Genomic DNA, 22037 nt, shown 5'->3' with positions numbered 1-22037 from the left:
CTAGTATATAAAGAGATGGTGGATTTTTGGCATCTGTGACGATGGCTATCGAAGCACCTTTGCGAGCACATTTAATGTGGATTGGACAGTTTTATGATCTATGTTTCTTTGAAAGGACAGAGATAACTTTGTATGCCAAGACTTTCTCTCAATAACTTGTGACTGCCACTTTCAGACTCGAAAAGTGGTTTCGGACACTAAAAAGTAAAAGGGCGTTTTAGCACATCTCTGCTAATGCATTTCTGTGAAGTAAATGATAATAAACTTAAAGTCTGAACTCATTCAGATGTGGATAGATAAATCATATTGTGGCGAACCCCATCTGGAATCTGTTTTGATTTCACAGCCCTGGAGACATATTAAAAGCACCCACTCAGACTGTCGACAGATGCCACTGTACAAAGATACTCTTTCCATCCTGTCATTAATCACCGCGTCTTTATGCTACAGTTTCACAGTGGCGTGTAAAGATAGGGACGGCTGTGAAAGTCTGTCACTCTGACACAGCTTACAGGTTTGAAGCCTCTCATACACACATATATGATCGTACACATACAGTGATTCTCAACGTTCTCATACAGAGAGAACTGAATTAGCATGGCAGTGTGACTCGTATTTTTCTGACAGATACTGTAGTGATTCGTCACTGTGTTTCACCTGTCAGCAGAAGACATCCAAGTGGTTTCTCTGTGGCTGTGATTCATGGGCCGGATGAAGAGTCGCACCAAAGCTTGTGCATGAAACAGGAGAGGAAAAACACGAGGAGGAGAAAGAGGTAGAGATTGGTGCGCTGTAAATGTGCTCACTCGTTCATAAAGCAACATGGACCAGTCGTCTTTAAATGAAGTAATTAATCAAAGACAAACAACCTGTCACTGCAGCATATTTAGGATCGTACGCCGAGTCAGCCGACCGTCTCAGAAATATGAGTGGACCTGTAAAGGGAAAGTACACACTAAAACAGAATTGACACTGATTTATTCTAATGATTTTAGACAATGATGTCAATACCAGCAAATGCAAAACAAATTGGAAATTACAGCGTTATGATTTGGACTGATGATGTCATCGGGTGATACAGCTTCAATGCAATCTGATGACTTGATCAGCACATTGAAGGGAGTAGTACAATATCACAGGTTCTTGGTTGGACTTCTGCTATCACATACTTTCAACCCATATTAATCAACGTAAGGACATTTTCTTCACAGCGAGCTGAAGGTGGTGGCATGCATTCAGTGTCACATTAAAGGACCGTTCGGCTGGCCTGATGCTTGTTGACACTGGGGGCTTGATCTTTGCCCTTCTAGTAAAAGGCCAGTTCCCCTGTCACTACAACACACAGACATGCCAGTCTTGGATATAGTCGTAGAGTGGGTAATGCATAATTGTCCTTTATGATTGTTTTTTGTGCTCTTTGTCTCAAAACTAATTTTTCTGTGACAAATGTAGAGCTAATTAATCCGATGCCATCAGTCAACAAGGAAACTGCTGTATTCATAAAGCTAAAGGGACAAGACAAAATGATGAATTCATGCTGGTTTTGAGACCATGTCTTTGGAATATGTGATTTGTCAATGTCTGGTGGAAGCCTTGTAATTCCTTATTTTGTCATATTTTTCCTTTTTCTTTAAAAATCAGTGCTTTTGATCACTCTTTTGGTTTTATACAGTTTTAACCGATGAAAAGTATTAAAAATACTAAATCTTGTAACACAATTGGATCCTCAAACTATCATCAAAACCTCACATTCCTGAAAAATTACAGTTTTGGAGATACAAGGTTTCCACTGATAGCAATGTTTTGTTTCAGTTCAGTGTTGCGAGGCTGACAAGAACTGAGCACATCCTCCACACTTCTTCACACACACAAAATGCAACGGCTTCTGGCAATTTCCAGATTCACTACTGAGCATCTCATACAGTTTTCTTACACCTACATTAGTAAAGGTGGTCAGTGGGTGGGACGGGGGTGACTGGTTGCTCTGTGGATGAACTACATGATGAGAGAGTGGTGGTTGTGGTGTTGCTTACGCAATGCACGTCGTAGGAGGTGTTTTTGAAAAGAATTGCAGTGACACAAGAAATGTCAGACTCAGCAGGCTTCTGGCACATTAGGAGATGACCTAACTGCACTCGAAGCCTGTAATATTCCTCCCTCTTAAACATTTCTCCTCAAAGCTACTTCTTTTGTTGAAACAAATAAACATGGAAGGACTTAATTATGCCAGACTTCATTATAAATGTCACATGTTATAACACTGTATTTGCCATCAATTATGAAATAAACACTGAAATACAATACTGACACGGTACATGGGTAGATAACAATCAGCCTTTGAGAAGTATTTGGCAAGTTTCTACTGCAATCATTCCAGCACAACCAGTACTGAAATTACCTCTTTTTTCAAAAGACTATAACCAAATATTTGGGTTAGGAATTGTGTTTCAGGTAGTACTTCAGGGTGGGTAACTTGCTTCCCCTTTCAGATTGCTTCTCTTCTCTTCTCTCTGCTGTCACTCCTCCACCTCCTCCTCCTCCTTTCACACATGCTCCTCCTTCATCTTCTCTCTCTTTTCCTTTCTTAGAATCAGCCTCGGCCTTCCTGCTGGTCTTCCTCCCTCTATGCAATCAGAAAATATAGTTAGTTCAGCAGAAACATGTAACATATACACGTTTGCCATTGAAGTGCTTCAGAGAGACAGAATAACCCTGAATGTCTCAATTCAAATGTTGCAACTATAGTCTAAGAAGATGCTTCTCAAAATTGATTATTTGTATTCATTCTGATATTGTTTGCCCATAATGATTGCTTTATTAGCTATAAATCAAAACAGTCGGTAATGGCAGAATTAAGTTTGATTTTAAAGCAAATCCACTTACAAAAATATATTTATTCACAGTGGTAAAGGTATTTAGAGTCATGAATGTCTATGAACTGATTATAATGTGTCTTTTGTATAAAATGTTAAATATACTGGTTTCTCCTCTATTGTGTGCCCAATTCGGAGGGGATTACCTTTACTTGAAGACGTGGGCTAAAATAATTCTATCTCAGGATGTTTGAAATATAAATGGCCAATTCGCACAGGATTAAGAAATCACTGTATTCTACCAGAAGTGCGGAGGTTACTTGATTTACGCACTACCGTCACCTCCCTGTCGCCATAGATATCCTGTAGTAAGTCGTTTCCTGTGTCTACTACATTGCTTCCTGATCTCTATTATGTTATATAAATATATATATGATATTCTATTTTGCCGACGAAACTGAGTGCTTCTTCAAGCGCCGCCATGCCTGAGGTATTTTTCCGGTCCATTTTACAGAAGGTAAAATCGCTTTAAAAACTTTTACTGACATTCTCTGTAATAACTACTGGCATGGCGCATTTGGATGGGACTAAAAGCTCTGGTAAAAATTACGCTACCCCACGTAAAACTAATCCCGTCCCAATAGGGCCTTTCTCTCCCTTCATTCTGAAGGCATCTCATCTTCTATAACATCTTGTTGCACTGAATTTGACCACAACTCAGTGCAAATTGTTGCATATTTAACATTAACTTAAAAGGCAAATTTAAAAATTTGGTTAAACACAAAAACTCTGCTTTCTACATACTGTATTTAACAAGATTTATACACGTTTTTATTGTACAAGTTATGAAGATGTTTCATCGTGATCTGCCAATGGACTGCAGATACACATTCGCACTTTACAAACTCTAAGACTAAAATACATTAAATGGCAGCATATATTTTGTTTATATTACAGTAATATACACAGTCACTTGGAAATAAATCGAAAATGTTAAACAATCTGGTATCAAATTAAAATAACTTGGTAACTTAAATCAAGCTCATGATGTTCTGCTTTAATTAATTTACACCCAAATGTTCCCAAAGGTGATTTTTTTTTATTTTGGGCACACAAGTTATTATCTTTTTATGATAATAACTTGTATTGGTGCACACAAGAAAAAAAGATCTTTCTGGAGTTAAAGGGCTCCACAGTGTTCACAGTTCTGTGTCCATCACCTGTTAATGTTGTGTCACTGACCTCCTCTGTGTGATCTCTGGCGCCCTTTGTGGCTGGGTGGAGTACTGTCTTCTTTGGGCTTCAAGGGTGGAGGAAAGCTGTGGCAGTGGACAAATTCATGAGTACTGACAGTCCGTGCACTCCAGACACATAAACACTGTGTTTACATGCATGTGTAGCATTTGAGTCTTCACGACGGGCCTGAGCAAGTCACATGCTGTCGCTTCAAATCTAAAGATTTGTCGCCAAAATGTTGAGAGAAATGGTTTCCTTGCAGCTGCATTTCTTTCAGCCCTGAAGGAACCAGTTTTATTGCAACGCAAGGCGGAGAGACCTTGACTCACTTGTTTGGTTGAACAAGAAACTCACCTATTATATAACAGGAGAGAGCACTGGAGATGAATGAGAAATCATAAAGCACCAGTCTGCTCTTTACACTGAATTATCCTGTTGTAGCATTTACCATGGCAGCTATTCTCCAGTGTAGCATATATTTAATTAGTAGTCAATGGGTTTGCTTTAAGAGCTACTTGCTCAACTAGTTATGAGCGCTACGTTCGACATGGATGACAGGGAATGCTTACCTTAGCAATTTCTGAAAGGTATGCCCGCCTCTCATCATTGGTTTTATGAAATGCCTGATATTTGAGAGAAACAGAGGGCCTTATTGTCACATTCTTTTCCATTAATAGACTACACTTGTTCTAACTGTCAGTAATGATCTGTCTGCTCGGAGTGCAGTGCTTGTTAAGTGTTTGCTGCCTGTGTATATTAGAGTGTATTTCAGGAGGTCTTCAGTTTTAATGAGCAAACAGATTAGAACATGGATTACTGGCTGCACATGCTGCGTGTTAAACCTTTATTCAACTAATAACTCGCTGTTTGCTGAGCAGAACAATAAACAAAGAACCAAGTTGCCGAACTAAGAGCATATAGGCCCTAGCAGTATGGGACAAAGGTTACAGTTCAGTTCATCAACAGTTGCTAGAAAACAAGGAATGCAAAACAAAATTATCAGCCAAATCTTTTTCAATCCTTTGCTAATGATGGTAATTTGTTATTTATTACCCGGAAAAATGCAAAGCTGCTTGTCTGAGAAATAATAAAACTGGACCAGCAGACATTGTGACCCTCAACAATACTGAACAGAAAATCCCTCAAACTATCCAAAAGGTCCACACCTTTCCCTCGAGTTCAATTCTGCTATGACAGTCCATCAGCTGACTCTGGAGGTCAGACTTCTCTTCAGTCAGGAGCTTCAGACGCTGTCTCAGTGTTTCCTGCGACAAAGTGTTTCCATAAATTAGCAACATTCATAACAAAGGTTTTGCACTGCTGCTGTCTAATTACAAATCAGTTTGTACTAGAATTACACGGTGTTATCTACTAGGATCAAACAATAACAAAATACTTATTCGGAAAACATGAGCACAAAAATGGATTAGGCACATGCATTATTCATTAACCAAATAAACACATAAGAGCTGAGACATGGCTACGTGAGATTTCTGGGTTTGGATTTCTGGGATTGGAGCTTTTTGTGTTCCTGTGCCGCCAAAATAAGAAGCAGTACTTAGTATAAATGAATACCACCGTAAGCAGTGTACAACGTATTTACAGACACAGTAATATATATAAAAAAAAAAATATATATATATACATATATGCATCATTCCAGTAGTGGATAAGCCAGTTGCAGAGTATTGTATTAACAGTATAAACGATGAGTACGCACACCAGAGTCTGCTCCTTATAGCGTTTAATGGTGTATCATTGTTATGTCCGATAAAGGGCTGGGGCCCAAAACATTAAACATAGTGATACACCATTAAACACTTTAAACGCTATAAGGAGCAGACTCTGGTATGTGGACTCATCGTTTATACCTTTGTACTTGCCTTTTTGTCCCACACCCACAACCCACAAATCATTGGATGTGTGTGCTGAATTTTTTAACTTTATTTTATTAATAGTGAAATGTTACAGTCGGTGGTGGAAGAAGTATTCAGATATTTTACTTGAATAGAAGTAGCAATACTACACTGTGAAAATACTCGACTACAAGTAAACGTCCTGCACTGAAAACTTACTTAAAGGAATACTTAACACCCCCAAAAACGATCATTTGTATAAAAATGACTCTCGTGGGCCTGTATTAGTACAGTTTTAGTGAAAATGTATGTGTTTGGGAAGTATTGAGCATACGACTGGATAAATTAGACTTGGATTATAGTGCATGAGTTCGGTTAGACTTTGTAAACAGATGCTTTGACACAGTGTACTGCAGCTGCAGATTACCTAAGTTTTGGGATTTTTGATTCACGCAGGCATGCACCAAAAAAGTTCTCGGTGAGTAATTAATATACAAATGATCATTTTGGGGAAATATTCAGTTAAGTAGAATGTAATTATTATCAGGAAATTTATCAAAAGTAGTGTTTTACTATTATTTATGATGTTTCTGGATAAATATTACGGCTGCATTTGTGTGTATGTTGCATTTTACTGCTTTACAGTTGAGCTAATTCTAACTCCTTTATATACTGTTATATACTATAATCTACATTAATGCATCATATTCTATAAGATCATCATATGTTTGTAGCGTGACGGTCCTGTGAGAACCACGCATCTCAAACAAATCCACTTTTCTTGAGAAAAACAGCTGATCTGAGAGGCCTTGTAAAGAGTTCATTTAGCTTAAGAAATAGGATCATTTTCTCAACACATAAAGGAACACTTTATCCTTATGTTTATAATATATAATAATAATATTAGTTTATACTTTCAAATCACCAATTTTGGCAACACATGTTTTTTACCGGACAGGAAGGGGGTCAAAATTTGTATCCTGAAAAGTACAAATATAATAGAATAAAAAGTAAAGTAATAAAATATATGCACTTAAGTTCATGTCCGAGAAGGAACTTTACTTGAGTATTCCCTTTAATTAGAGATGCACCGATCTAGTTTTTCCCTATCCAATCCAATACCCATACCTGGGCTGAGCGTATCGGCCAATACCTGATACCGATCCGATTCTACTGTTGATGAATGAACCGTACACTTCGCTATGTGAGTGAAGGCATCAGGCTTCACTCACATGTCGTACTTAATATTATTTATCAACAAATACCAAGTTAACAGTAGCAGCAAAAATAAATAAAACAATAGGTATTTTAAAATGTGATAAAAAAAAACCCTAACCGGTGTTGCAAACATAGAATTGAAGTAACTAGATTGCTCTAACTGTATTGCTGTGTATGATATTAATAAAAAAGAAATGACTGGATCAGAATGCTAGATCAACATCATTCATCCGATATCCAATCTGGGTATCCGATCAGTGCATCTCTACCTATAATAAATCATTTTCAGACGTAAAGCTCAAGTAGTCAGGAGTTGTACTAGCACTGATGCTGCAGAATGTATCAGTGAAACATTGAGGTTTCTTCCTGTGGAGCTGTACACACTGTAACATGCTGTTGTATTGCTTGCTTTTTACAGAAAAATGTTGTTCTCCCATTTACTCACTGCATTAATTAAAGTGAATCTATATCCTTCTCATATCACACTGTCACGCTCACAGTTTGCAGCTCTTCGGTCCACAGTCTAATATTCCTTGGATACACTAATGAGCATCTGTTAGTTCTGCCTTAAGGCACACAGACACACACATATTTAGACTGCATTGTACAACCTTTTAGTGTGGGTTGTGCGTGTTAAAGCATTGTAATTAGTGTGCACTACTCTCCCTTGGTTTGTAATCCTGTGATTACAGTGCTGTGATTATACCGTGGTTGATTCAGCCTGCATCAACGGGAGAATGCAAAGCAGCTGGTGTTACAATCCTCTCTGTCCTGCCTGCCTTCTCTCCTCATCCTGTGTCTCTGGCTCTCTCTGCTGGTATGTGCTTTAATCTTACACGCACATCCAGCTCTGCTCTAAAGCAATTGGATCTGCACTTGGAAAAAAATAAATGCTAAGTAACACAAATACAACAAAACAGATAAAGAAGAAGCTCAGTAGAAAATTAAAATGTTTGCACTCACCGCCGGCATGTCATCATAAGTTCGAATGGAGGCCAATCGGTCTGTTAAAAAAACATTTTGAGAGCATTATGTGCGCATGCTTTAAAATACAAACTCGTGTGAAAGGGGTGAATAAATCACAATGAACATTTTGTCTTCTTCATTTTTTACATTTAATTTGTTTTTTTATATACTAATACAGTTAAAAGGGAAGATTAAGAAATCCCTGATTTACCAGAGGTGGGAGGAGTTACATGTGCTTTCTACGTAGGACTAGTTTTACCCGAGGTATTCTTTACGGACCGTTTTACAGAAGGAGTTTTGACTGACATTCTCTTGAATAATTACTGACATGGTGAATTCGGACAGGACTAAAACCTCCTAACCCCACGTCCCCACATGAAACTAGTCCCATCTGATAGGGCCTAAGACAAAGTTTCCACCAATCCAAGCTGCTTCACCCTGAGCTGCTTCAGATACTGTCGATCTTGAGGTTGCCTGAAAGTGGTTTTGGTATTTAAAGGTCCCATAATATACTCATCTTTAGGTTCATACTCTTTTGGGTTTCTAGAACACGTTTACACGCTGTAATGTTAAAGAAAACACATTATTTTTCTCTTACTGTCTGTCATAACCTCTGTCTGAAATGCTTCGTAAATGACACTGTAGCGTAACTTTCTACCTACTATATACTGTTGAGTATAGTTGTGACATCACAACCTTACAGAAGTTCTGATGGCTCGTTTAAAGGCACAGTTTCTGAATATGGGCTGTGTGTATTTATCTGTGGATTTAGCATCTTGATACTTTGACAGTATTTATATAGCACCTTTTCCTACTCATAATTAAATATGGAACCTTTAAAAGTATTTCTGTGGATGAATTGCAATGCTACTGCTCTTGGTGTAGGACAAGTAAAACTTATTCTGATATAGCCTTTTTAACTCTTGTGTAAAGCTTGATTTACAGATTCCAATAATAACCGAATGTAGGCTACTTCCAGCATAAATGCCTTTGCCTGTGAACTCACCCATGGGGTTGCCTCGTAGGTCCTCCAGTCTCTCATGAATGAGTGACATCTGTCTGTCCAACTGTCCATTTAGCTCAATCTGTGTCTCATACCTTGTCTTCCACTCATTTCCTGGCACAGCATAAACAGAAGAAACTGTCACTTTATACTATAGTCACATTTCTGGCAGGACAACACTGAATAGTGACTGGGCTGATAAACAATAACATCTTGCCATTGTGGGTGAAGGTGACAGATATAACCAGTGGTGGAAAATACATTTACGCAAGCACTATACTTGAGTATGATTTTGAGGTATTTGTACTTGACTTGAGTAATGCCATTTCAATCTAGTTTATACTTCTACTCCACTACATTACATAGGAAATATTGTGCTTTTTACTCCACTACACTACTTGGTAATTTTAGTTATCAGTTACTTTACAGATTTTGATTGTTAATACAACATATTATCAGCAAATTAAATAACATATCATTTTAGATTAAGCTTCACACTATGGCTAAAAAGCAGTATATAATGTAAAAACATTGTGCACCGCCTTTATCAGCTGCAACATTAAGTGATATTTACATTAATATAATACATTAATAATTATAACCTAAAAATGTAATATTCTGAAATGGGCTATCCTGCATAATAACTAGTTTTACTTTTTGTACTTTAATTACATATTGATGCTAATATTTTTGTTCTTTTATTTAAGTAACGTTAATACCTGAATGGATGATTTTTACTTGTAGAAATGAATTTCTAGTGTGGTATCACGAGGCTACTTTTACTAAAGTAAAAGCACTAGGTACTTCTTCCACTACAGGATATTTACTATAACTATCTTGTGAAAAGTCACTTAAAGGTCACTCACCTTCCCCATCAACACTGTGCAGTCTTTCTTGCAGTTCACACATTGTGCTCCGCAGATCAGACACCGACTCTTTAAGCATTTCTCTAGAAAGAGCCAAGCCCGTGTTATTTTTGCAGTGACAAAATAACACTTCATCTCATTTATAACTTTGTAAGTTGTTCTTCTTAAAAAAAAAAAAACTTACTTCATTTCCCTCTCTTGCTCCAGTTCTGCCTGCAGGCGCGCCAGGTCGTATTTGCTGTAGTCGCTATCCGCAGCCATGTTTTTGGAAAATAACTGACATCAACTGAAGAAAAGTTTGTGCCTCGGGGTTTCCATGGAGACCGCTGTTTCCGGCTCAGGGCATAAATGAGACGAGCGGGAGGTTTCAAAATAAAACATCCTCTTCAGTTTTTTCGACAGCAGACGAATATCTCATTGGGCTAATTCCTTTTTTTTTTTAATTGCAAGCAGCTATTTTTCATTTCGCGCTTAATTAGGCCTGAAAATTGACTTCCTCTGTAAACTGAGCTCTTAATTCAACGCTTAGAAGCCTATGAACGCCAGTTGATTTTCCCCACTGCTGAGTAGTAGTATATAATTAGGAAAACAATATGTCATAGAGTTGATAATTGTGTTTGTTTTTGTCCCATGATAAAAAAAAAAATTGAACAAATCTTTCAAGAAACATCCAGTAGGCTATAAAACATCCCTGGTAATCATGGTTACAATGTGCACGTTATATTTTTCATTTGTGCGTTTTGCTTTACGTCCATACATATCATACATACAGGTGATCGATCTACTGTACTAATTCACTGGCTACACAAAATATGTCCATATAAATACACAATGACACGCCTAAAATAATACCACAAAAAATAATGCATGTAACACTAAACAACGCTGCTGCCATCATCATCATGTAGGATATTTGTTTGTCTCAGTTGTATAAATATGTAAATTAGGAGGTGATCCATCAATCCGATAGAAACCTTAAAGCAATTAAACCTTCTGTGATAAGCTATTTTTTATTTTCTTCCTCTTCTTTCTTCAGCTTTTCCTTCCCATCGGTCTCTGCTGGATGTTCTCGCTTCTGCGCCTCCTTCCCCTCCGTGTGTGTCGGCTGTCCCTCTGAGCTCTTGACCATGGCCTTGGCTGTCTTCTTCCCTGCAGTCTTCAGGATGGCTTTGAAGCCCAGATTGTCAATGTTGTATGCAGTCACACCAACATTGACCACCGACTTGAGAGCAGTGTCTGTGGCTTCCCCTGTATCGTTACCATACCTTCACCATGAATAAAATGGTTAGGGAACAGTGGTTTAGCATAATAGAAGAAATGTGTGTGTTCAAAATTGAAATACTGGAGCAATGTGATACGTTATATTGATAGTGTTGTCATTCACATCAACACACCAGAGGTCAAGAAATATATAGACATATTTCACTTTATAGCGGTTTATTAGTAACAAAGCAAAAGTATGAACAGCAAGAGCAGCACCACCCAACACAAGCAGACATTTAATTGCAGTCAGCAGACCAAGAGAGACACGAACATAACAGCTTTATCTACATCAAGTCAAAAAAGACCCCAAAACACATATCTTATTTCTAGATCTAAATGAATCAAAGAAAGATGAAACAAAAAGACAATTCCGTCTTAGCTGTTGCGTTATATTCGGTAAATGTCTAATTGGGGGTTATTTTCTGACTTGATCGATTAAAGAGTTTAGATTAAAGAGTTGATCAGTTGTAAGTTCACCAGTCTTTGCCTTTACTCCCCCGTGCAGTCATTTGTTTCTGGACATTTTTATTAGATTTTCTAAGCCCTTAAATCTGAAAAGAAATAGGTGTGAAAGCAGATCAGTTTCCCAACGTACCAAGAAGGAAGCAACACAGTAGGCTGGTTTTTGAGTCAGTGCTCTACTGTTTAAAGAAACCAAATAGATTCAGATATAGGCTGGAAATCAGATCTACAATAGTTTACAGTATCAATCAGGAAATTTCTATCAAGACGTGGAAATGGGAAATGTCAGAACTTACTTGTATGTCACAGTTGTGACAGTCTCTGCCGTAACACTTTTGCCAACAAGCTTTGCTCCAGTCTCCAGACTCGACCAAACGGTAGAGAAGCCTGGTTAGGAAATAGATTTTCTTTTTAAAAAAAAACATTGAGTACTCTAGAAAGGCTTGGATGACCCATCTTTACGCAAATATTTAACATGCCAACACATTTCCAATGCCAAAACAAAGAGCTAACATAACACCAGTGTAAGACAATGTATAATGATGTATGTGATAGTGTAACTTTATTCTTGATCCTGAAATTTAGCATTACATTATACCTTGTACACTGCTGGCTGCCACATACTTGGCTCCATCCCAGTTGGAAGGGGTGCCATCTTTGCTCTTCTTCACAGACTCTGGGACTAGCTTAGCGCCCTGTTTCTTCATATGGGGAGCCACCTTGTCTGCCACATGTCCTGCCACCGTACTCACTCCATTAACTGTAAATATACATAGGTACATAGCTATATTAATTTACAGTTCGGGAGATAAATGGTATGGGCTGAAATAAAAAATAGAAAACACTAAAGAAAATCAAGCATTCATCAGAGTTGTCCACAGCCGTATGAAAAAATGATTACCACCTAAAAGTAAGTATTTTCATCATCATGTTGTCAATATATTGTTTCCTATATAGATTTAAGTCCTTACCCAAGAACTGGCTGACACGCACAGCACCCCCGGTGGCCTGTTGAGCCACGTGCAGACCTTTGCTGACACGGGGGCTGACCTCTGAAGGAGTTTCCTCAGGCGTGATGTGGTCCCGGATCTTGGCTGCGCCTTTATGAATGGCCCTACCAGTGGCCTCTGCTCCTTTCACAAACCCTATACTCAACCGTGTAGCTCCTACAGAAAGAAATATCTTTGGTGGTAAATGTAAATTAGCAATATCACAGATTGTTTAAATATCTACTACAGGAAAATGAAGAGGTGGCTGGGCAAAGATTTCATTGCAGCACTCAATACAGTTCTGGAAAAATTGCTGCAATGGTAAACACTGCCCTCTAGTGGTCATTTATTTGTAGACATGGGGACATCTACTGTTTTTACAGCCTGTGTATAACACTCTGATTGAATTGTTTTCCTTGGCTCACACAAACACACCTGTCAATATTCCTTGGGCCATCTTCTCACTCCATCCAGGAAGTGGTGGTTTGTCTTTTTCCCCTGTTGGTACCGTCAGTCCTCCCTGCTCGGAGGGTCCGAGAGGGATTTTCTCACTCAGGTTGATGACCTCTGCACCTGCCCCCTCTGGACCCTGTCATGGAATCCATAAAGTCATATAGCTAAACAATTATCATGGCAAGACGCATAGTAAGATGTGCTTAAAATGCACATACACCCAGACAGGATATGCAAATTCCTGTAAGCCATGACTCAGCTGGCTAAGAATGTTTTTTACCCACAACATAATGACTACTTAGTTCCTCTGAAGTGTCAAAAGAGAAACGTGACACTATGAAACTACATATTAACTACACCATCCTTTTCTCTCCAGAATAAAAACCGTCTAAAATACAGTCAGTGTTCCAAAGCATTGAATCCAACAACATGCATACCCATCTGAACATCTGCTCCGTACCAAGAGTAAAGACTGACCTGGACCCTGAGTTCAGTGACGTGGGAGAGGAGGTCCTGAAACGTCTCTCGGTGGACAGCAGGCAGTTCAGAGGACAACACTATGCCCACATAGGACCCTGGCGTCTCTGACAAGGTGTCAGGGAACATGAAGATCCCTGAGTTAGCCAAAAGCACTGGAGTGTCTGCTGTCAACGGGTACAGCCAGTCACACACCTTGAAAACACAAAGAGGTTGGGGTCATTACCATCATCACCAATGTACCATCATTACCAAAAAAGGTAGCATTCACTCTAGCTAATCATCAGTTTTAATTTCAATTAAATACTGGTTCTGACACTTCACCTCCACTATTCTTAACAATGACCTCAGATTTTGAAAGAAGACAGAAGGGCGTGGTAGTTTTAAGTTTATAAGATGTGAACTGAAAATCATCCTGTGTCAAATGCTATTTTCCCTATTAATTAAATTTCACATGTAAAAAGTGGTTTCTTGCAAGGCCCTAAAATGCATTGTCATTTCCCTGCAAGCGCAGTATCCCTTATTCCTTTGACCCTCTCAAAGACACATTACAGGATTTTAGCCCCACCGGGTCTTGCGCCAGTCATCCACACAGACATAATGCAGATACAGACTTGCTGCTGTATCGTGCCACTGGTATGCCGCATGACAAAATGTCCCCTGTGAGGGCGCAGGACACTGACCAGCAGCACAACAGAAGAGCAGAGTCATCTGTTAATGGGACCATTGTCTTGCTGGGAAACAAAGCAGAGCCAGAATACAGGAGAGCAGCCCACCAGCCCGGTCTGGTGGGAAACAAGAGTCATGGGTTGCACTACAGGATACAGCACAGAATAATAAACGCTTTGTAGAGCTGCCAGAATACATTATTGTTCCTTTATATGTTTTATATTGACTCTGGGACACAGGCAGGGTAAAAGCAGGGAAAGTCATACTAATGGATGGGAGCCTGGCCATAAAAGACAAAAGATGGGATCCATTTCTTAGAATAAATAGTATAGAGTGATACATGCTCAAACATAAATACAAGAGAGGGGCAGCTCAGTGTTATATATATTAAGTTTCACATCACTCAAATATATTCTAAACACCGTTTATTGTAAAGACAATGATAACATAACTGGAGCTGAAAGTCAATCATCTGATAAGTCCATTGACTCAAAATTATTTTGATAATTAGTCAATCTTTTTCAAGCGAAAATGTCTAATATTCTTCCTAAAATGTGAGGATCTTTTCTCTGTTTTATATCATTATAAACTCAATCGCTCTTTATTTTGGACTGTTGGTCAACATTCTACTCATATATGGCTCTAGGAAATTAGTGACAGGTATTTTTCCACTACTCTCTGAAGTGTTATAGACCCAACAATTAATTGATAAATTAAGAAAATAAACATCAGATTCATCGCTAATGAAAATAAATAGTATAATTTGTTGGAATCCTAATTGTCTGTACAAATATCCATCTATCTGTAGGCTCAGTTTTGACTTGCTTTATCATAACGTTTATGTTTTGTCAAACTCTAAGTGGACATCACCATCATTTGTTAGCGGACTAATACTTGTGTTACACACTACTTATCAACATTATGACTCATAGTTAGTTCTAAAACTGGTCTAAAGGTGATGAAGTTGTTTCACCACATACTTGTCACTCTTAATGACACACAACCAAGCAAAGTGCATTGAAGGCATACTCACACCCACATGTCATACTACACTTATTATGACATACTGAATACTCACATGTAGAAATGCTGAGGGTCTTTCAGCAGTGGAATCCTTGTGCTGACTTTCAAATGTGATGATGCGAAGGTAGCCTGGATAAGACAGGGAGCTGACCTGACCATTCGGTGCCACGAAAAACATCTGCACCCCAGAGGGGATGAAAAGCAGCTCATGTCCATCTCTTCCTGCTGTTGCTCCAGTCTGCTTTCCTGGCCCGAGGAAACCTCCAGCACGACCGTAAGACAGACTGCGGTGGCCGACAGTTGGCTGTGGTGTGTATGCTGGTGGCTGGTCCACTGGGTTAGCCATGGCTATAGTTCCTGGAGCTGCGACAGGGAGTGTGTGCTTGTGCAGAACAGGAGATGAATGAGGCCTGGGAGGGACTGTTGGGGTTGGCATTGTGTTTTGGGTGGTAGCAGGTATGGTGGGGTACAGATGGAGGAGGGAGCTTTGGGGAGGCTGGCTGCTTAGTGCCAGGTCTGGATAAAGATTGGGAGGAAGATCCATCAACAGACGGTCTCTATGAAATCCTGTTGTCAGTTGAGAGGTCTCCGGCTCAGAGAGGTGGGTGTTGACAGTCCTCAGAGTGTCTCTCATCTTCTGTTGAAGCTGCCTGGCCACGTCCCAGACTGCTCCCTGCTGTCTCACACCTCCAGTGGGAACTTCCACTCCTTGGCTGAGGTGCTGTCGACCTTTCCTGTAATATTCCAGGGCCTCTGCTCTTTTCCCAGCCTCTTCAGCAGCCAGCCCACGGCTCAGAGAATGAAACGCCAACTCATACTGGTCCTTGATGAGCAGCAGCTCAGCCGGCTCAGTCATACCGAGAAGTAGACGGGACACAGAGACTGAGACAGAGTTAATAATGGAGGCAGAGAGACAATCAAGAGTGTGATCTCAAAAGATGCAACCGCAGTTTCAAGGTTTTTACAGTATTTACAGTTGGCTAATCCTAAAAACTAGGAAGATAAGTAACATGAGTCAGGTTTTTGTTCTATAACATACACATATTGAGTTTTTGGTATAGGCCTTCTACAGTTTTTAGGGAGATCAAAAAATGCAATTGTATGGGAGACAGTCAGGATTATAAAAACATGAAAACATAAAAACACTCCATGAGCCAACAGAAAAGTAGATGAACAAATGTGAGAAAAATCTGTGGTGTTATGTTATGGTTTGTAAAGAGCCTGAGCTGTCAAACACAACAGGTTCAACCTGAACAACGAGTCTATATGGACCTGTGAGCTTTCTTAAGAAGTCCTCTCTAGACAGCATATTTATATTTAAAACACCAGTTTTTTGCACATGTTCATGTCAGTATTGAGTGTATCCAACAGCAAATGGCTGTTAACTTTTCAGAAAACTTGCCAGACAAATGATAAACTTAAAATCTGGCCTACCTTTAACTTCAATATCCAGACAAAAGAAAATAAATAAATGGTTTCAGAGTCCCTATATCAGCTTCCGATAGTTCTTTTTTACTTTCATAAATGTGAAAATGTCCGGCACATAATATATCAATGTGTTCACTTCACTCACAGGGTTCATGTACCGCACGCACCGCGGGCGGCAAGCGTCAAACCAACCAGCGCGACAAATATGGCTTCCGGCAAACACTTTCAAAATAAAATGCATAGGCTACCTGTAGGCTACACGTTGGTTTAGATAGTAATAATTAAATGAAAATGTTTATTTAGAAGGAAGCTGAAATAAATAAAACATATTTCCTTTAATTGCAGCAATTTTTAATAATAATAATAATAATAAAATTAATAATTGTAATTTGGTTTTACTCCCTTCGTATTACACTTAGACATAAAATATGATAAAGGAAACCCACAAAAATGCTCCAACATATTTTAAAATCACTTGATAGAGGCTGTTATTCACAATTTAAACACAAAATGTAGGTATAGTATATTACAAATGATGACTTATCAGCTGTGGCGGTTCTGGTTTGAATCCTGGCTGGGGCCCTTCTGTGTGGACTTTGCGTGTTCTCCCCGTGTCTGCGTGGGTTTTTACCCCGCCCCCCGATATGGACAAGCAGTTGAAGATGGACGGATGGATGGACTTACCAGATTTGAAAACATGACACATGAAGACTGGCTGCAAGTATTAAAAGTCTTCATTCATGAAGTAGGTTTTATTAAAAACATATTTATTGTATTTGCATAAATGATAGGAAAAAATCCTCAAAGTAATTAACGGTCCAGAGGAGTGTGGCATAAATGGTATTAGCTGTAGAATCAGCTGTGTTTGTTTTGTTCTCTTCCTAATTATGTTCTGGCAAAAGCGTCAAAGAAGGTTGGGGCAGCTATTCATAGGAAAGGCAGAACAGCAGGTGCAGTGATCAATGAAACATGACAATACCTGTAAGTGGAGAGATAAATGACATGCGATTAGAGATGTAAAATTGTGTCCTGGATGCATTAACAATACAGACAATCTGCAAACTACACAAGCAAGGTCCCAAAGGCCTTTAAGTTACATAAGCTCCTTGAAAAGTTGTCCTGTACGTATATTTTAAACTTATAGTAAAAACTATAAACTACGCCTTACTTTGAACTCCTGTACTTTTCCCTGACGGCCTGTTGTGGGCGACTCGCTGCACTGCTGTAAAGCTTGTGGAGGTCAGTCATGCAAGGCACAATTTCAGCTGTGGTAAAACCGGTAAAGGCGTGCAAAGAATCAGGCTAAAATGGGGAAAAAAACAACTAAAAAGTCATATTTTGCTAATTCCATGAAAAATTCTCATACAAGGAACTCAAGACAATGATCAGGATAAACTTACCCAGAGAGATTTATTTACAGTGTAAGTGGCTAGGCAGTAAGCTCCAGCTGCCACTATAGATGGGGTGTACTGTAGGAATGGATTCATTTCCAGCAGGCTTAACTCTGCTACATACTAGAAGCAGAAAAAATAAATAAATCAGTAAATCATCAAAATATGATCATGGCGGGGCAGCCGATGGCTCAGTGGTTAGAGCATTCGCCCCATGTAAAGAGGCTAAAGGTCCTCTAGGCAGCTGCCGCGGGTTAGACAACAACCTACGGCCCTTTGCTGCATGTCTCCCCCTCTCTTTCTCACCCCATTTCCTGTCTGTCCTATATAATAAGAGTCATGGGACAAGGAAAACTGTAAGTTAAAATATATAATCTGGCAGAAATTTAGGTTATTGATTTTGCTCACCAGGGCAAGGTTCTCAGTCTTGGCGCAGACAGAGTGGATGGACATGAAAAGGCGAAGGAACTGGTTTGTGGTTGGGGCGGCCAACTTGAAAGCAAGCACTCTTAGGAAAGCATGCTCCATCTGAATCAGCTGCTTCCTAGTGTAGGTGCTGTCTGTGGTGTACACAAACTCGTTCAGCTCAGGAGGGAAGATCTCCTCATATTTTCTACAAGGTGACAGATCATCATCAGGTTGTAAATTGTCATCAAGCTCTGAGTCCTTGCAACTCCATAAGTTGACTGAGTTGTTCTTAACAAATCAGTGACTGGACTGGACAAGAAACCTTTTCAAATCTTTAAAAGAAAAAACACAAATGTGCTTACGCAGCGATCAGTAACGCAGCGGTGCCGACCAACTGCAGTTTGCTCCGTCTCACGTATGTCGTGCAGGAGAGAAAGCGATCCAAATAGTTGACGGCAAGGTGCAGAGTTTCAGAACGAAGCTTGTATTCCTGGACGACTTCCACCAGCCAGTCCACCAAGACGACCCGCATGCTACTGGTGATCTCTGGATGGTTCTCTAAGAAGTCCGGCCTTGGCCTGGACCTCATCTGGCATTAGAAGCAAAAGCAGCTATGATATTGAGCAAAAAATCTACAACTGCAATGCATTTAATGCTGCCCACATACGGTAATATGAAAGAAATGATTGAGTGTTCATAGTACAGATAATTTCGCACTTCACTCTCCCTCAAGTGCAGGTAAATGTCCTCTGTGTACTCGGAAACACACAGCACCTCCTCTGACATCAGGGATTTATCTGCTTCAGACTGCATAGACATATCTTGGCATGAACCTACAAGAGTAAACAGCAGTTTGGTGAAGAAAATAAAGACTGAACAAGACAAATTATTCAGTAGATGTTTTTGTATTTGCCAAGCTCACTTGAACTCAGTTCCAACAAGAGTCTGAAATCTTCATTTTGCAGGGCAGCAGTTTCGGCATAATAGCTGTCTGAGACCACTTCTTGACCAGAAGCGGCGAGAACAACTTCACAAGCCTCCTCAACGTACACATCATAGCTGGAACTGGAGGGATGGCCGATAAAGGCGAGCTGGGAGCTGTCTGAGATGGAACTGTGTTTGGAAAATTGGCTTCCCTGTGGAGAAAAATAGTCGGCGTGATTGTCGCATTAAGTTGAAGTGTGGCTGTTCTGTGAGGGGTAAATGAAAATCACAAACTGTAAATGCTCTCTCCCCTGTGCCCTCACTTACCTGGCTGAGGGATCGACCACGCTGCTCATTTTCTGACAACACACCAAGGACTGTCCGCTGCTTGGCTCGCTGTACCTGCAGTGCATCTATTTTGCTTGAAGGCGCAGTGTTTTCTTTGCTAGTGTGACTGCCACAATGGGCATTTGTGCTAAAGCTCATCTTTAAACAAGAAGATGGAGAAAGATAAAGTAGATGCATAAATTATTACATATACACCTGCAAGGTGGCACATATTATGTTGTAGTTGTCAGTGTGTACAGTAGGCCTGTGGTTTTCAACAAATCTGAGGGGTTGCAAGATAATTTAAATAACAGCGAACATTGTTATTAGTATTACGATGATTTACCTTTTTCACATTTGCTTTTAATAGTGAAAATACTGGATTGTATGAGCTTTTCTGGCCTCTATTCAAATTCTAATTCAACAAAATTACAAAAGAATCATCACCCACAGCAACATGAGGATATATGAAACCTGAGCCATGACAGTCATTGCTTTATGTTATTGGAAACCACAGCTGTTATGTTAGTCATTATGGTTGTGTGGTTACTTTATTGCCTCCCCGACCAAAGTACAGAATCTACATAGCTTATAAAAATCAACACTTCGCAATAGTGATTCACGTTTAATTCCCTTGTCTATAAATTGTCAGAAAAAAAGTGAGAAATACCCATTTTACATTTCCCAGAGCCCAGGGTGATACGTTTAAATAGTTTCAATTCCAAAAACCCAAAGATATTCACTTTACTGATTAACCTCATAGAGAATCTCTGGAAAATCCTTGGCAACAAAGTAATGGCTAAGAAACCCACTACTGTTACCGAGCTGTGGAAGAGACTGAAGAAGAACGGACCAAGATCAAACCATGTCTGTGTGGGTGTCCCCTGGGCACAGATGTGCTGAGGTCATTCAAAGCAAGTTTCATTTTTGAAAAAACATTGTTTAAATCTTCTCTTCTGACACAATGGTTACGGTTCTCTAATTTTGCTCACTGTTTTTTTCACAAAATAAAGGTCTCTTTCGAAGTGCCTTGGTTATTAATAAAAAGAAAACATGATAGTACAGCAGTGGTATAGCCACAGCGTATAGTCTATCAATTATGGACAATAAAAAACAACAATATTTCAGAATAAATCAAGTATTAATAATTTGGTCTCTAATTTTGATCTCCAGTGTATATCTCCAGGAGAGAAATCAAATTGTCCCATTTGAGAGGCTGGTACCTGTGAATATAATTTAATGTATTCATGGTTTCAGCTCTGCATCTAAATGTCCAAAAGACATTTTTAAAAACAGACTATTCAATTCAATTCAATTCAATTTTATTTATAGTGCCAAATCATAACAGAAGTTATCTCAGGACACTTTACAGACTAAGAGAGAAACTAAACTAATGATGCTGGCTGGTCCTACAATTGGGGGAAACGTGTGTAAAACCAAATAAGTATTTTTTTAAAGTATTTTAATAAAAGACCATCGGTGCACATTTAATTGAGTTCGGTGAAGTGTGAAATGGGGTGCGCAAATCTCCACACCATTCTCCTGCGTCAGAAACGCCATTACCATGGTTACAACAATGTCTCGATCGATCCCAGGCACACAAGTTAACACAAACAGAGGGAGAAAACAAACATGCAACTCAAGTGCGTCGCTTCAGTGTGTCACGGAGCTCAACAGTAGGCTCACGTCAGCTTTACAGATAAAACCTGCGCCTGTCCTTGGCTGAAAACTCACCATAACCAGGTTCAACAGTTTACCGTTAGGTTAGGACGGTGGAAAACCTGCGCATTCCGGTGAAGCGGAGAAAAGATCGGGAACTTTCGGAGCCTATCTGTTGCTTTGTTTGGAGACAAACAGCGACCTCTGTCCGTTCAAGCGACTTAAAGCGGCTTCCCTGGGTGTTTTAGTCCAGCGGGGAAAGTTTCCTCCAGGTTTCCTTGTGAACTAATCAGCTGTTTCCTCCGAACGGTTCTGTCCAATTACGTGTCCGGACGCAACAGCTGACGGGCGACGACGTCATGCGTCAGGAACCCCTCACTGGATTTGTGAATGTGTGTGAACTGGACTCACAGATGGACAGTGTAATAACATACGCCAGTGTTTTCAAGGGATGGATGGAGTTGCGCCTAGAGGAGGTTTTACTAGAGCTTGGCTTCTACCCTGCAAAAACTGCATATCTAACAAGGCTAGAGAAATACATGTTAAATTGCTGCATAAATTGCTAAGTTTATAGATGTTGATGATTCCTGAAATTTCTGTCAAATT

The 22037-nt window shown here is 39.5% G+C and overlaps 3 protein-coding genes across 5 annotated transcripts; all 3 read right to left on the bottom strand.

The window, feature by feature from the left end:
* Positions 1 to 2433: 2433 nt before the first annotated feature.
* Positions 2434 to 10276, bottom strand: ccdc169 (coiled-coil domain containing 169; the record flags this gene model as incomplete). The annotated part of the gene is made up of 8 exons (XM_083927273.1): positions 10143 to 10276; positions 9959 to 10041; positions 9096 to 9206; positions 8087 to 8127; positions 5216 to 5314; positions 4619 to 4672; positions 4056 to 4132; positions 2434 to 2623 (listed from the first exon to the last, which is right to left on the bottom strand). Exons 1-8 carry the CDS (start codon positions 10217 to 10219, stop codon positions 2434 to 2436), a joined length of 732 nt encoding a protein of 243 aa, XP_083783399.1. The 5' UTR covers positions 10220 to 10276.
* A 195-nt stretch (positions 10277 to 10471) lies between these two features.
* On the bottom strand, positions 10472 to 16898 carry sparta (spartin a). 3 transcript variants are annotated; one of them, XM_083927485.1, is made up of 8 exons: positions 16868 to 16898; positions 15350 to 16176; positions 13603 to 13797; positions 13108 to 13261; positions 12655 to 12849; positions 12282 to 12443; positions 11980 to 12070; positions 10472 to 11223 (listed from the first exon to the last, which is right to left on the bottom strand). In XM_083927485.1, exons 2-8 carry the CDS (start codon positions 16148 to 16150, stop codon positions 10962 to 10964), a joined length of 1860 nt encoding a protein of 619 aa, XP_083783611.1. In that variant the 5' UTR covers positions 16151 to 16176; positions 16868 to 16898; the 3' UTR covers positions 10472 to 10961. The 3 variants fall into 3 exon arrangements, with proteins under 3 accessions (XP_083783611.1, XP_083783610.1, XP_083783612.1); XM_083927484.1 differs by lacking the exon at positions 16868 to 16898 and adding an exon at positions 16729 to 16864; XM_083927486.1 differs by lacking the exons at positions 10472 to 11223; positions 16868 to 16898 and adding exons at positions 11698 to 11772; positions 16729 to 16864.
* Positions 16899 to 17649: 751 nt separating this feature from the next.
* ccna1 (cyclin A1) lies at positions 17650 to 21608 on the bottom strand (the record flags this gene model as incomplete). Its single annotated transcript, XM_083927272.1, has 9 exons — positions 21507 to 21608; positions 19773 to 19931; positions 19444 to 19657; positions 19239 to 19354; positions 18884 to 19110; positions 18522 to 18726; positions 18123 to 18236; positions 17891 to 18024; positions 17650 to 17701 (listed from the first exon to the last, which is right to left on the bottom strand). Exons 1-9 carry the CDS (start codon positions 21507 to 21509, stop codon positions 17650 to 17652), a joined length of 1224 nt encoding a protein of 407 aa, XP_083783398.1. The 5' UTR covers positions 21510 to 21608.
* Positions 21609 to 22037: the final 429 nt, after the last annotated feature.

Source organism: Echiichthys vipera, assembly GCF_963691815.1.
Source record: "Echiichthys vipera genome assembly, chromosome: 14".
NCBI lineage: Eukaryota > Metazoa > Chordata > Actinopteri > Perciformes > Trachinidae > Echiichthys > Echiichthys vipera.
The sequence above is the reverse complement of the archived record's forward strand: the minus strand, read 5'-3'. Positions and strand labels throughout refer to the sequence as shown.

Coding starts and splice junctions, on each gene's coding strand:
- sparta (XM_083927485.1), bottom strand. CDS start 16,150: ATGACTGAGCCGGCTGAGCTGCTGCTCATCAAGGACCAGTATGAGTTG. Junction 13,798..15,349: donor GACCCTCAGCATTTCTACAT/GTGAGTATTCAG, acceptor TGTGTTTTCAAG/GTGTGTGACTGGCTGTACCC. Junction 12,444..12,654: donor GCGTGTCAGCCAGTTCTTGG/GTAAGGACTTAA, acceptor GTATATTTACAG/TTAATGGAGTGAGTACGGTG.